This window comes from Podarcis raffonei, chromosome 8 (genome assembly GCF_027172205.1).
Source record: "Podarcis raffonei isolate rPodRaf1 chromosome 8, rPodRaf1.pri, whole genome shotgun sequence".
NCBI classification, from domain to species: domain Eukaryota; kingdom Metazoa; phylum Chordata; class Lepidosauria; order Squamata; family Lacertidae; genus Podarcis; species Podarcis raffonei.
Window position 1 is genome coordinate 60,174,791 of NC_070609.1, and position 12,586 is coordinate 60,187,376.

Sequence of the window (12,586 nt, forward strand, 5' to 3'; positions counted from 1 at the left end):
GAAGATGAAGCAAGTTGTTTTCTTCTGCTCCGGAGGGTAGGACCCAAACCAATGGCTTCAAGTTACAAGAAAGGAGGTTTCAACCATTAGAAAGCATTTACTGAAGGTAAGAGCTTTTTGACTGTGGAATGGATTCCCTTGGAAGGTGCTGGAGTCTCTTTCACTGCAAGTTTTTAAACAGAGCTTAAATCTGTCATGGATGCTTTAGTTGTGACTCCTGCATTGCAGAGGGTTGGACTAGATGACTCTTGAGGTTCCTCCCAACTCTAAAATTCTATGATTCTTCGATTTTCCGTTACTAGCAGAATGCAAAGTTTCCATGCACCGCCCCGCCGCTTTAAGTCACCCTTGCTCTTTTTAATTCCTTCCCCTCTTTTCTTCTTGTTTTTTCCCCCGCTCTCTCTTTTTCACCCGCCCAGCCAAACTCACCAGGCTCCGACTGCGCCCTCTGATTGGCCGCCGTTGTTTTCGGGGGCGTGGCTACGCGTGGAATGCTGAGTGTCCCAGAACCGGACGGTCCTGCTTCGGAGGCGGCCTGTTGATTGGCTCGTGACACTTACGGAAAGCGGGGAGAATGGAATGTTGGGGACTCTGAGCGTTCCAGAGATACTTTGCTGTTGTTGTTTCATTCATTTTTTACGCAGCCGTGGATGCGAAAAGGGAAAGAAAGAAAAAAGTAGGGTGAGATTTTGCAGGCGAAAGTCGCCTACTCAGAAATAGGCTCCATTAAATTCAATGGGACTTGCTTCCAGGGAGGGGTAGCGTTGCAGCCTCAACCTAGAGCCTTCTGCGGAGGCCCTTCTGGATTAAAAATCTTTGGAATTGCACTTTCTGCTGCGAGAGGATCCCTTGAAGGCGGATTCCCAGGCGTCTCTTGGCGGGATCGACGGACCCGGGGACCCGGTTGGGACAGGAACCAGGAAAAGTCACGAGGAGGTACATTCATCTCTCTTGGCTCGACCGCGCTCTCCGCCTTGCACGACCGCAGGCGGGAGAGAAGCGCTGCATGGGGGTGGGGTCTGTGCGAAGGGTCTGTGTACTGTAGCGTCTTTCTGCGGGGCTTTGAATTCACCGATCTTTTAGAGTTCCACATACTTTGCAAAACTGTTGTGGTGCCAGCGCAGGACCTGAGAGCGAAGAGCCAGTGCGCTGTTGTAATCTGAAAGGGGCTCTTTTAAAATGCGATTTCCGCCCGTGGGAGCGGCTTTCAAACTTCCATCACGCCAACTCTCTGTGTCCGCTGGCAATCGAAATATACATAAAGTGACGCTTTTCTTCTTTCAAGAATGTACTTGAAATGGACCTAAATGATCTCTTCGGCATGCCTCATGGGAAGCGATTTATAAATGAAATTAATATTATTATCATCCATAATGATGATGATGTTGCTTACTTTGTTTTTAAATTTTATTTATTTATTTATTTATTTGAGTGTGATGGCAGGGACAGCTGCCAGATTATAGGAAGGGGATGAGATTCTGTAAGGTGGAGTGGTGTGTGTGTGTGGAGAACCTGTGACTGACTTTCCAGATGTTGATGAACTCCACCTCCCCTGAGCTCCATCCAGCCTAGCCAAAGGTCATGGTTGATGGGAGTAGTAGTCCCAGCAGCAGCAGCAGCAGCATATGGAAGCTTCCACAGCCCAGCTCTTAGGTTTGGGTGTGTATTTAATGGCAATGGCAGGAATCCTTCAAAGCATGTAGCTGGTGCGTTAAGAAATAGTGAAACCAAGAAGTGCTCCTGTCAGTGTCGAAACAGCCAGGTGACTGTCAAATGTGAGTCAACAGCAGGAGGCTCTGAAAAGGAGGTGAGGCGAGTGAAACAGCTGAGGATCTTGACGCAACTCTACATTATTTGCTCTCACTGTAGCATGACGGTAAAGCCCTCTCTGTTGGTGTCATAGAGAGGATTGATAAGGAACTTCTACACAGGGCCTGCTTGACTTTGTTTCTCATTCTGTAGCACTCCTGGGTCTTGACCCGTAGGTGGCATCTCTGCCTATAACCATGCATTTCAAGCTGGCTGCTGACACTCTCCCCTCTGCTTCCTTTATTTCATCTGTCACCCTTTTCCCCAGCCTACTAAAGCAAGATGGACTTCACCATCCCCCCACCCCACAAATGAGATTGGAGGCAGGTAAATGACAGGGACCACAATGGCTTTAAAAGAGGATTGGGCAAAGTTGGAAAAGGTTCAGAAAAGGGCAGCCAAAATGATCAAGGGGAAGGAGCGAGTTCCCTATGAAGACAGGTTGCAGCATTTGGGGACTTTTCAGCTGAAGAGGAAAGGCTTGCAAGAGGCTACATGATAGAATTTTATAAAATTATGCATGGCATGGAGAAAGTGGATAGAGTGAGGTTTTTCTTCCCTTTCTCATAACACTGGAACTTTTGGACATCGAATGAAGCTGCATGTTGGATGATTCAGGACCAATGAAATAAAGGACTTGGTCACGCAGCACATAGTTAAATTAAGGAACTCGATCCCACAGGAGACAGTGATGGCCACCAATTTGGGTGGCTTTAAAAGAGAATTGAGACAAACTCATGGAGGAGAGGGCTATCGGTGGCTATGATCTGCCTGCACAACTGGAGGCAGCAATGCTTCTGAATACCAGTTGCTGGAAGCCACAGGAGGAGAGAGAGCTCATGTGTTCCAATCCTGCTTGCTGGTTTCCCACAGGCATCCGGTTAGCCACTGGGAGAACAGGATGCTGGACTAAATGGGCCATTGGCATGAACCAGAAGGTTTTTCTGGTGTTCTTATGGACCCCTTTTCCTCTCTCCCCCCCATCTTCTTTTCTCTAGGCTAAACCAACCCTAGCAGAGTTGAGGCTGGGTGGAGAGGAGAGGAGGATGGAGGCAGCATAATAATCAGAGCCTTCTGTTGCTGCTGAAAATGAAGATTTGTTGTGGCAGGTGTTTCTCGTGGACTTGAGAGTCGACTTTGTCAGGTGTGTTTTGCTTTCCTTGGCATAGTGGTGGAGGAAGAATGGTACTGAACGCTGGCCAAATTAGCCAGGAAATGTAAAGCTTAGTCTGCAGAGATCAAAGGTGGGTAAAGATAAGCGCAGCCATGCAGCCGGTTGATGCTCTGGTCTCTGTCTCTGCTCATGTGGGAGTGAGTCAGTGCTCACTCTTTTTAAAAATAAACAATTAGCCACCAATCAGGGTTTTCGGAACAACAACAGCATTTGACACAGATGGATCTCACTAGGAAAATGGCTCCAGAGGGCTTGGGCCACAGACAGAGAAGGTTTTGTGCCACAGTCCCAGCCTCTAACATCTGTGCAATCATGAGGCAGGAGGTCTGGAGGCAGCCTGCTCCCATTTGCTGTAAGCAGATGGGCACCAGTGGGGTAACTGTTTGGGGGCTTTGCAACCAGCCTGTCAGGCTCACCCTCCCAAGCACGACTCTGTTTCAGTCCTGTGCAACTTCCACGGAGTTTCTTCTGAAACCAGTGGCATCCCAGGCAACAGTTTACTCTCCCCAAAGGTGGCCAACATCAGATGCTATTAGTCATTGTCTCAACTGCAGCACAAGAAATGTTTGTGTCAGGGCTTCGCTTCTTGAGTCACTAGATCTCTATAAACCAATGCCTGGCTGCCCTTTGGAAGTAGCGTCTCCACTAGTTTCTACAAGTGAGACCTGCAACAAAATGTTGCAGCACGGAGTATGCTCTGTTCAGCATACCAACCATCTCCATTCCCTGTCTTCCTCTCCATCAGCAGTCAAGGCAGCATTTCATGGCCATTGAGCATGCCCAGTTGGAATGGTGTATCCTAAAATATAGGAAGCTACCTTATACTGAATCAAACCATTGAACCATCTATCTCAGTACTGTCTGCACTGATAGGCAGCAGTTCCCCAGGGTTTCAGGCAGGGAACTTGCACTGCCTGGATATGCCAGGGATTGAACCTGGGACCTTCTGCATTCAAAGCATATGCTCTGCCACTGAGCTACGGCCCTTCCCTAACATTACTGGGATGAACACTAGGAGACTGTGCACCTTCCCATGTCCTAAGAGTAACAGCTATCAGTGGGAAGAATGCTCCCAATTTTGCTAAAACGACCGAAAATTTTGTGTTCAGTTCTTGCGACAAGAAGGTATGTTTTACTCTTCAAGCATTTCAAAAGTTTTTGTTCCATGTGACAAGATAGCGGCCCATGGAAGCAAAGTTGTTTGAATCCCTGCCCCATTGAAATCCATGTAACAAGGCTGTACGCTTACTTTGGCCCCATTGAGCTCAGTAGGGTTACCTTTAAGTCAGCATGCAACAAATTTGTACTATTAAAGTGCTTAACTTTGGCAGCAGGGGGTTCAAGATGTGCTCTGCAACAGTTAAGACCCATGACTCCAACTAAGCCATACTACCAGCTAAGTAGACCCACTGAAATTAGCCATGTCCATTGACTTCAATGGGCCCACTCTGAGTAGGGCTAGCAGTGGATACCATCCCCAGTTTTCCTGTGTGTGTGTGTGTGTGTGTTAACTAAGGTTCTTGGAGCTTTAAATCACAGCTGCAGCCTTGACGAAAGACTGTGCCTATCACCTAACAGCTGCAAATGATTGCTAAAAGCCAGTGCTAAGGAGCTAAACTTGCTCTCTGAACTGGTCAGCTGTCTGCTCTGAAAATTTGCTGAGTCACAATATTATTTTGCTTCAGAGTTCAGATTCCTCTCATTCCGATCTTGTTCTTTTCTGCATCTGCATTATTTCCCAGCCTTGTTGTTGAATTTGTTCCAGTCCCCCCCCCCCTTTGAAACTGGCAATGGGTTGTTTTGTGGAGGCCAGCAACCTCTCCATGTTTTGCTGTTACCCATGAACTGATCCTGCCACCTTTCCTGGGTGAATCACTTCAGTTCTACCTTTCACCCAGTTCTTTCCCCTAGAAATTGCACAATGTAGGACAGTCATGAATTTATTGGGTGCCTCCCAGTGGATTCCTTAACCAGGATCACTTCTGTCGCTGCAGGCTTTGAGATCAAATCACTTCTGAAGAGCTCTGCAATGGTTTCATTTTCATGTTATATTACACCTGTGTCACTCATGAAACTATTACTTGTGAAACTATTTGGCTGTTGTGGCTTCTAAAGAACCCTGGGAGCTACAGATGTTATTATTATTGTCATCTACATGTATTTGCCCCTTTTTACAAAAATAAAAGCCTCCAAGTGACTTAACAATACAGCAGGATTTTTTAAAAAAAACCAACCAATGCATCATAGAAGACACCAGAAATGTTCATCTGATATAATATTAAAGAAAGCCCTTCCCATACCCACCTAAATATGAACCCTGCTGCAGGGGCCAGCTTGGTTACCAAAGGCCAAAAGTCAATGAAAAGTGCCTAGTGCCTAAACACTGATAATGACGGGGTTTTTCCTGTGGAGAGTGTTCCACAGATATAGGGGGGGGCACCACCGAAAAGATCCCCTCCATGGTGGATTAAGCCAGGAGAATTACAGATAACTAAATCCAGGGGCTTTTAGTGGGTGAAGTCAAAGGGATTAACTTTCCTTCATAATCTCTTCCGGAGTGGGGGGTGGAGATGGTCACTTCCTTACCATAAAATAATTAAGAGGTGGTCAAGTGGGTGCATCACTCCTCATACATTGATACTCCAAGAAGCTCAGGGTGGAGCTTTCTGTTTTATCCTCACAACAACCCTGCAAGGTAGGGTAGTCTGAGGGGGGGGGGAGAGAGAGAGAGACTGGCCCACTGTCACCCAGTGGGGCTTCATGCCCGAGTGGGGTGGGGAGTTTGATGCTCATAAAACCATAGAAATGTAGAGCTGGAAGGGACCTCAAGGATCGTCTAGTAGTCCCACCGCCTGCAATGCAGGAATCGCAATGAAAGCATCCATGGCAGATAGCTGTCCAGCTTCTGCTTAAAAGCCTCCCATGAAGTCTTCAAGTTCTTAGTCCAGAGCTGAGTCTAACCTCTACTCCACACTGGCTCCTTATAGGTGACAAAACATGTGAGAGGAGAGCTGTTGCCTGTGTAAGCTTTCCAAACACTGGCTGGCTGGCTGGGCCAGTGGATTAGGTGACCCCTTGGCCTGACCCAGCAGAGCTGCTCTTTACGTTTATGGGGGAAAGGTTGGTTTTGATGGAACAGAGAAAGAGGGAGGTTTGCACCTCATTGCCACCCTGGTGTGGAGTTCCAAGTGGCTTAGAGCTTTCCTGCTAAGAACCCTTTTGCTTTTCATCCTTGGTCTCCACCAAGGGGTACAATTAATGCCGCCCTGTGCAAAGCTCGGGAACGTTTTGCATTACAAGACAGAAGTCCACAGAAGAGTCCTGTGAAACTAATCAGCCCCGCGGATTCTGTGATGAAAGGTTACTAGAGGCCTCCTGCCAAGAGCTCTCATGAAAACAACCTCTCGCTAATAGCTATGAAAGGTTGGCTCCAACAGTCCTTTTTATATATATAATTGGAGTTTGCCGTTCTCTGCTGTGTGTTCCCACTTCAAATGGGCACCGAGATCAGAGGTACTGTAGTTTTTAGTTTTCTTTCCTTTTCATGCTTCTCCCTCCCCTCCTGTTCTGTAGTGTGCAAAAGTCATTATGTTCATAATAGCAGAAGCAAAGCGACTCCGTGGTGGCTTTTAGTTTTGATTTTTAAATATAAAACGATCACGCTGGCTGATGGTGGGGCAGTCGGTCCTTCACTATTACAGACTGATCCTCAAAGCAACTCGGCAGTGCATTTGTTTCTTTTCTTTAAAAAAAATAAATGCTGAAGAAGCTTCCATGGTCCTTAAGCTGAACAGCTCTTATGCGCACTTATAAATCGCTGCTGTTTCTAATCACCTACAGTGAGCGCAAAATTGCCTCCAGGCGAAAAGGCATTTTTTGTGTGAAATAAAAGTGGTTCTTAATCATAGAATTGTAGAGTCAGAAGGGACCCTGAGGATCACGTGGCCCAGCCCCCTGCAATGCAGGGATCTGCATCTGATGCCCCATGGCATCACGGATTCCTTCTTGCAGGCTGTTGGGGAAATAAAACATGGCTGTAGTCGTGTGTGGGCTAGTAACTTTTGTAGGCTTAAGAAGAAGAGTTTGGATTCGATATCCCGCTTTATCACTAGGAGTCTCAAAGTGACTAACATTCTCCTTTCCCTTCCTCTCCCACAACAAACACTCTGTGAGGTGAGTGGGGCTGAGAGACTTCAGAGAAGTGTGACTAGCCCAAGGTCACACAGCAGCTGCATGTGGAGCAGCAGGGAAGCGAACCCGGTTCACCAGATTACGAGTCTACCGCTCTTAACCACTACACCACACTGGCTGTTGGATCATCTAGTCCAGCATTTTGTTCTCACAGTGGCCAACCAGATGTGTGTGGAGAAATCCACAAGGAGGATTCAAGTGCAAGAACACCCTCCCCTCTGGCTGTTTTCTGGGAACTGGTATTCAGAAGCAGTGCTGCTGCTTCCAGCTGTGGAGGTGGAGCATAGTCATCATGGCTGGTAGCCATCCATAGCCTTCTCTTCCTCCATGAATTTGTTGAATCCTCTATGAAAGCCATCTAAGTTGGCAGCCATCACGCCTCCTGTGGGAGGGAGTTCCATAGTTTATGTGCTAGGCTTGTCTGGATGGGCTGCTGTTGCATAAGAGGTATGCAATAAACCTTCTTTGGAATAAATTGGCAGGTGGGTATAGGCCATATGGTTCTTGGGAAGCAAAGATTTTCACAAGTGAAATTAGATTGGGATAGACAGGGGTTGCCTTCTCCTATAGCACACACTGCGGCTCATGAGCATTGGGGAGCATTTCAGGGGGGGATTGACTTTCTCTCTCTCCCTGTAGGGGAGAGGTGGGGGACTTGTGGCTCTTCAGGTATTGCTGAACAGCTCCCATCATCTCTGACCATTGGCCATTTGGGCTGGGGATGACAGGAGTTGAAGTCCAACAACATTCACTGTCCCTTCCTATAGCATGTTGCAGTCCATGGGGGCTGACTTTGTGGCGAGCCCCTGAGTTGGGTTAGGCTTTCTCGTTTCTTGGCCCTGCTTGGCTGTTCAGTTGGACCAAAATACGATTTTAGTTAATTTTTATAGAAAGTTTAACAAAGTGAAAAGAAACAACTGCCCCCCCCCACCAGCTCACATTAATAATACAATGACCATCAATACACCCATCTCAGTTTAGGCACGCGAGTCAAGATATGTCATATAAATGTCCTGATAGATATCCAAGCCAAATCGACATTCACAAGAAATGAGTTCAAATGTGGCAAGGGCAGCGTGGTCCTCAAGATCATTGCATAACAGATTGTGGGTGTTTCGTTTTTTTCCAGGCTGGAAGAATAAGGGAGTTCTGGAACAGTCATGAAACTTTCACAAAACGTAACACGAGCTTCCTAGCTTAATTCCTGGGAATGTTGATGCAAACACAGTTTCACTGAGTTTTGTGGGCCCTCCTTGAGAAATGTAGGGGAAATCTCTTCCCATCAATAGTGACTGGTACATTCCTGAGCAACATCTAACAGACTGCATTGTCAACATGATCATTCTAGCGGTTTTTAAAACAATTGTCATTGCTAGCACTTTCTCCCTTGCTGTTGTTTCCTCTCTACAAAGCTCTTGTGTGGTGTAGCTGTTGCACATTTTGTGAAGGGAGGTGTCTTGGATATTGAATTTTCAGGGTTATTTTTTATGCTTATTTACAAAGTCATTGTAGAAAAGGAACCTGGCCATGGCATGACCTTCAGTGCTTTGGAGCTGTGTGTTCCTTGGTGAATGATCTCTTAGGTTACCCATTGTGTGTACGTGCAAGAAAAAGAATGTGCTCTCTGTGAACTTCATTTTATATGATGCATTTGGGAAATGACTCAGTTTCTTCATACATGTGAATGTTTGGCCTGCCACTAGGGTTGCAAAATCTTATTTTGTTCAACACAAGGCAGAACAGTGTGGGTGCACCCTGCACTGCTCATGAACATTTGCAGAGATGTTGGGGGCCAAACAATATATTCACAAAACCACGCAGCTATGATCCTTCCTAGACTGTACCACTTCAGACTGCTGCTAGGGGGGACACATTTGAATCCTTCTCCCTTTTGAAAGCATTTTTTTCCCCTCCCACTAAGATAACGGGAAAACTAGAGTCTTTTCCCCTGACGTGCTAGATTTCTATGTGCATGGTGTCCTTGACATGTGGGAATGTCCAAAAATGTAAGACACACACACCTTCTGCAGTCATATAGTCCTGAAAGGATGGTACCTTCTGATACTGATTACCATGTTTCACTCGGTGTTTTGGTGTTTGTACATATGTGATCATGCAAGCATAGAATTATGATGGGGGTTGATGTAGACAAGTAATTCTGGTTTTGTCTTATTACATGGGCAAAGGCACTTTTCAGAGTTGTCATTTTGAATTCAGCCACTGGGATGTTAAGTGGGGGGAGCATAAGGTCATGGCACTGACGAGGGAAGAGACTTAAGAATAGGCAGTGGCCAATCTAGTCCATCATGCTGTTCTCACTGGTTAACCAGTTGCCTCTTGGAAACCCATAAATGAACCCGGGCACAACTACATCTGAAGGCAGTCCTGTTTAGAGAAGTTTTTAATGGCTGATGTTTTAATGTATTTTTAATATTTTGTTGGAAGCCGCCCAGAGTGGCTGGGGAAACCCAGCCAGATGGGCAGGGTATAATAATAATAATAATAATAATAATAATTATTATTATTATTATTATTATTATTATTATTATTATTCCAGTTCTGCAGTTTCCAGCAACTGGTATTCAGAAGCATAGCCGCCTCTGCCAGTGAAGGTAGAGCATAGCCATTGGGCTTAGTAGCCAGTTATAGCCATATCCTCCTTTTGTATAATGTTTTAAAGCCATCCAAGTTGGTGGCCATCACTGCCTCTTGTGGTAGTGAATTCTATAGCTTAGCTATGCACCATGCAAAGAAGTTTCTTTTGCCTGTCCTGAATTTTCCAACATTCAGCTTCATTAGATGTCCCCAAGTTCTCACATTATGAGAATGGGAGAAAAGCTTTTCTCTGTCCACTTTCTCCACACCCTGCATCATTTTATATGCCTCTATCGTGTCGCCACTTGCTTGCCTTTTCTCCAAAACAGGGTTTCCCAAACTTGGGTCTCCAGCTGTTGTTGGACTACAACTCCCATCATCCCTAGCTAGCAGGATCGGTGGTCAGGGATGATGGGAATTGTAGTCCAGCTGGAGACTCAAATGTGGGAAACTCTGCTCTAAACAAAAAAACCCCTGATTGTCGCAACCTTTCCTCTTAGGGGAGTTACTCCCACTTCCTTGATCCTTTTGGTCTCAGATTCAGCAGTCACAGCTTCTGTTTTCCTTCCTTGCTTCCAGGTGACCTGTCAAGATGGTAGACCATCTGGCCAACACTGAGATCAACAGCCAACGCATTGCGACTGTGGAGAGCTGCTTTGGAGCATCCGGCCAGCCGTTGGCCATACCTGGAAGGGTCCTCTTGGGCGAAGGGATTTTGACCAAAGAATGCCGGAAGAAAGCCAAACCGCGGATCTTCTTCCTGTTCAACGACATCCTTGTGTATGGAAGCATTGTGATCAACAGGAGGAAGTACAGCTCCCAACACATCATACCGCTTGACGAAGTCACCCTGGAGACTTTGCCGGATACCCTGCAGATGAAGAACCGCTGGATGATCAAAACGGCCAAGAAGTCCTTCGTCGTTTCCGCCGCTTCCCTGACCGAGAGGAAAGAATGGATCAGCCACCTGGAGGAATGCATCCGCCACTTGCTGTCCAAGATGGGCCAGCAGCCCCCCACGGAACACGCCGCCCCCTGGATCCCAGACAAGGCCACCGACATCTGCATGCGCTGCACGCAAACCAAGTTCTCCACTCTCACGCGCAGGCACCACTGTCGGAAGTGTGGCTTTGTGGTGTGCGGAGACTGCTCTCGGCAAAGGTTCCTGATGCCCCGGCTGTCCCCGAAGCCTTTAAGGGTGTGCAACCTTTGCTACAAACAGCTGGTGGCAGCGAAAAAGGAGAGCGAGGAACAGTCGAAGACAGCCCATTCTCCTCTGGTTGGCTATGAGCCTTCCAGCGGAGATGACAGCGACAGGTCCGACGAGGACAGAGTGGAACAGTGGTCAGCGGAGGCAGAGTTTTACACGTCCAACACAGCTTGGTCATCTTTCCATAGCTGACCTCTGCATGGCCTTGTTAATTTCAGGGGCCACACACTTATTTCCAAGGAGTACAGGGAACACATACTTTCCAAAGTGCACTTTTCAGAGGAGTATCTTTCATCGTGTCTTTTGGTCCCATGTGTTTTCCTCTTCTGTGGTTAAGGAAGAAGATAACTGAATCAAACTAAAATATGCAAGAGCCTGCTTGTCTCCTCTAAGGCCTGGCCTGCGCTATATATTTGAAGCAGTATCATTCCGCTTCAAGTAGTCATGGCTATGGGGAAGGGCTGTAGCTCAGCGGTAGAGCATCTGCCTTGTGTGCTGAAGGTCTCAGGTACAATCCCCAATAGCATCTCAATCTAGGGCTAGGTGAGACTCCTGTCTGAAACTCTGGGAAGCCACTGCCAGTCAGTGGAGACCATTCTGAACTAGGTGGACCCAGTGGTCTGATTCAGGAAGCTCCCTATGCTTCCCTTCATGAATCCTGGGAGCTGTCATTTGTTAAGTGTGCTGAGAGTTGTGAGGAGACCCCTTATTCCGTCCACAGAGCTACAGTTTCCAGAACAATCCGCTCCTCTTCCCAGGGAACTCTGGGAATTGTAGAGGTCTCCTCTCTGCACCCTTAACAAATCACAGTTCCTAGGATTCTTTGTGGAAAGCCATGACTTTTAAAGTGGTATGATACTGCTTTAAATGTATAGTGCAGATGGGGCCTAACAGCGAGTTGTTTTTATTGGCATTTGAGGCAGAGCTGAATTGGACCCCCAACACATCAGGTGTTGAGCGTTGCTGAAAGTTTTGGTCCCTTTGATAGATTTGGGGGCACCTGAAATGTTGACTTTCAGCTTGGGCATTTTGCAGGCTTGGGCATCAGAACGGCACCCACCCCAACTTGTAGTCTCTTTCTTTCTTACATCCAGGAGTCAAATTCTGGATCCATAAATCATAAGTTATGAAACCAGAGGAAGATCCCCTTTACGGTTTTTAAACTGACAGCACCATGCAGAAATTAATCAAGGGCTTATAATATGATTGTATATCAAGAATCTAGTCATTTTTTTTAGGCTCTTCACAGAAGGATGCACTTTTTTGAATCTGCTTGATGCAGAAGGAGGGTAGGGCCTTCTTGACTGAGTAGGGATTGAAATGAACAGGAAAAGTTTTGGAGATGAGCATTTCGAAATGAAGGTTTTTGGAGCAGCTTTGTCATGTGAGCAGATGGCTTCTTAACGGTGGTATTGTATTACGAGTGCTGGCTCGTGTGTGTGTGTGTGTGCGTGTGTGTGTGTGTGTGTGTGTGTATATATATATATATATATATATATATATATATATATACACACACACACACATACACACACACACACACACATATACACACATACTAAGTTTGGCTTTGCTTCCTGGCCCCAATTTTTTATTACTAATGTTTT

At 46.5% G+C, this 12,586-nt stretch overlaps 1 protein-coding gene across 2 annotated transcripts; it reads left to right on the plus strand.

Moving 5' to 3' along the window:
• The first annotated feature begins 438 nt into the window (after nt 1-438).
• PLEKHF1 (pleckstrin homology and FYVE domain containing 1) lies at nt 439-12,355 on the plus strand. 2 transcript variants are annotated; one of them, XM_053400257.1, is made up of 3 exons: nt 439-936; nt 2,808-2,953; nt 10,349-12,355. In XM_053400257.1, the coding sequence occupies exon 3, from the start codon at nt 10,362-10,364 to the stop codon at nt 11,169-11,171; it is 810 nt and encodes a 269-aa protein (XP_053256232.1). In that variant the 5' UTR covers nt 439-936; nt 2,808-2,953; nt 10,349-10,361; the 3' UTR covers nt 11,172-12,355. The 2 variants fall into 2 exon arrangements, with proteins under 2 accessions (XP_053256232.1, XP_053256231.1); XM_053400256.1 differs by lacking the exon at nt 2,808-2,953 and having other exon boundaries at nt 440-936.
• The last annotated feature ends 231 nt before the right edge of the window (nt 12,356-12,586 follow it).

What these genes read in the sequence shown, in the direction of transcription:
- PLEKHF1 (XM_053400257.1), top strand. Translation starts at nt 10,362, where the DNA reads ATGGTAGACCATCTGGCCAACACTGAGATCAACAGCCAACGCATTGCG.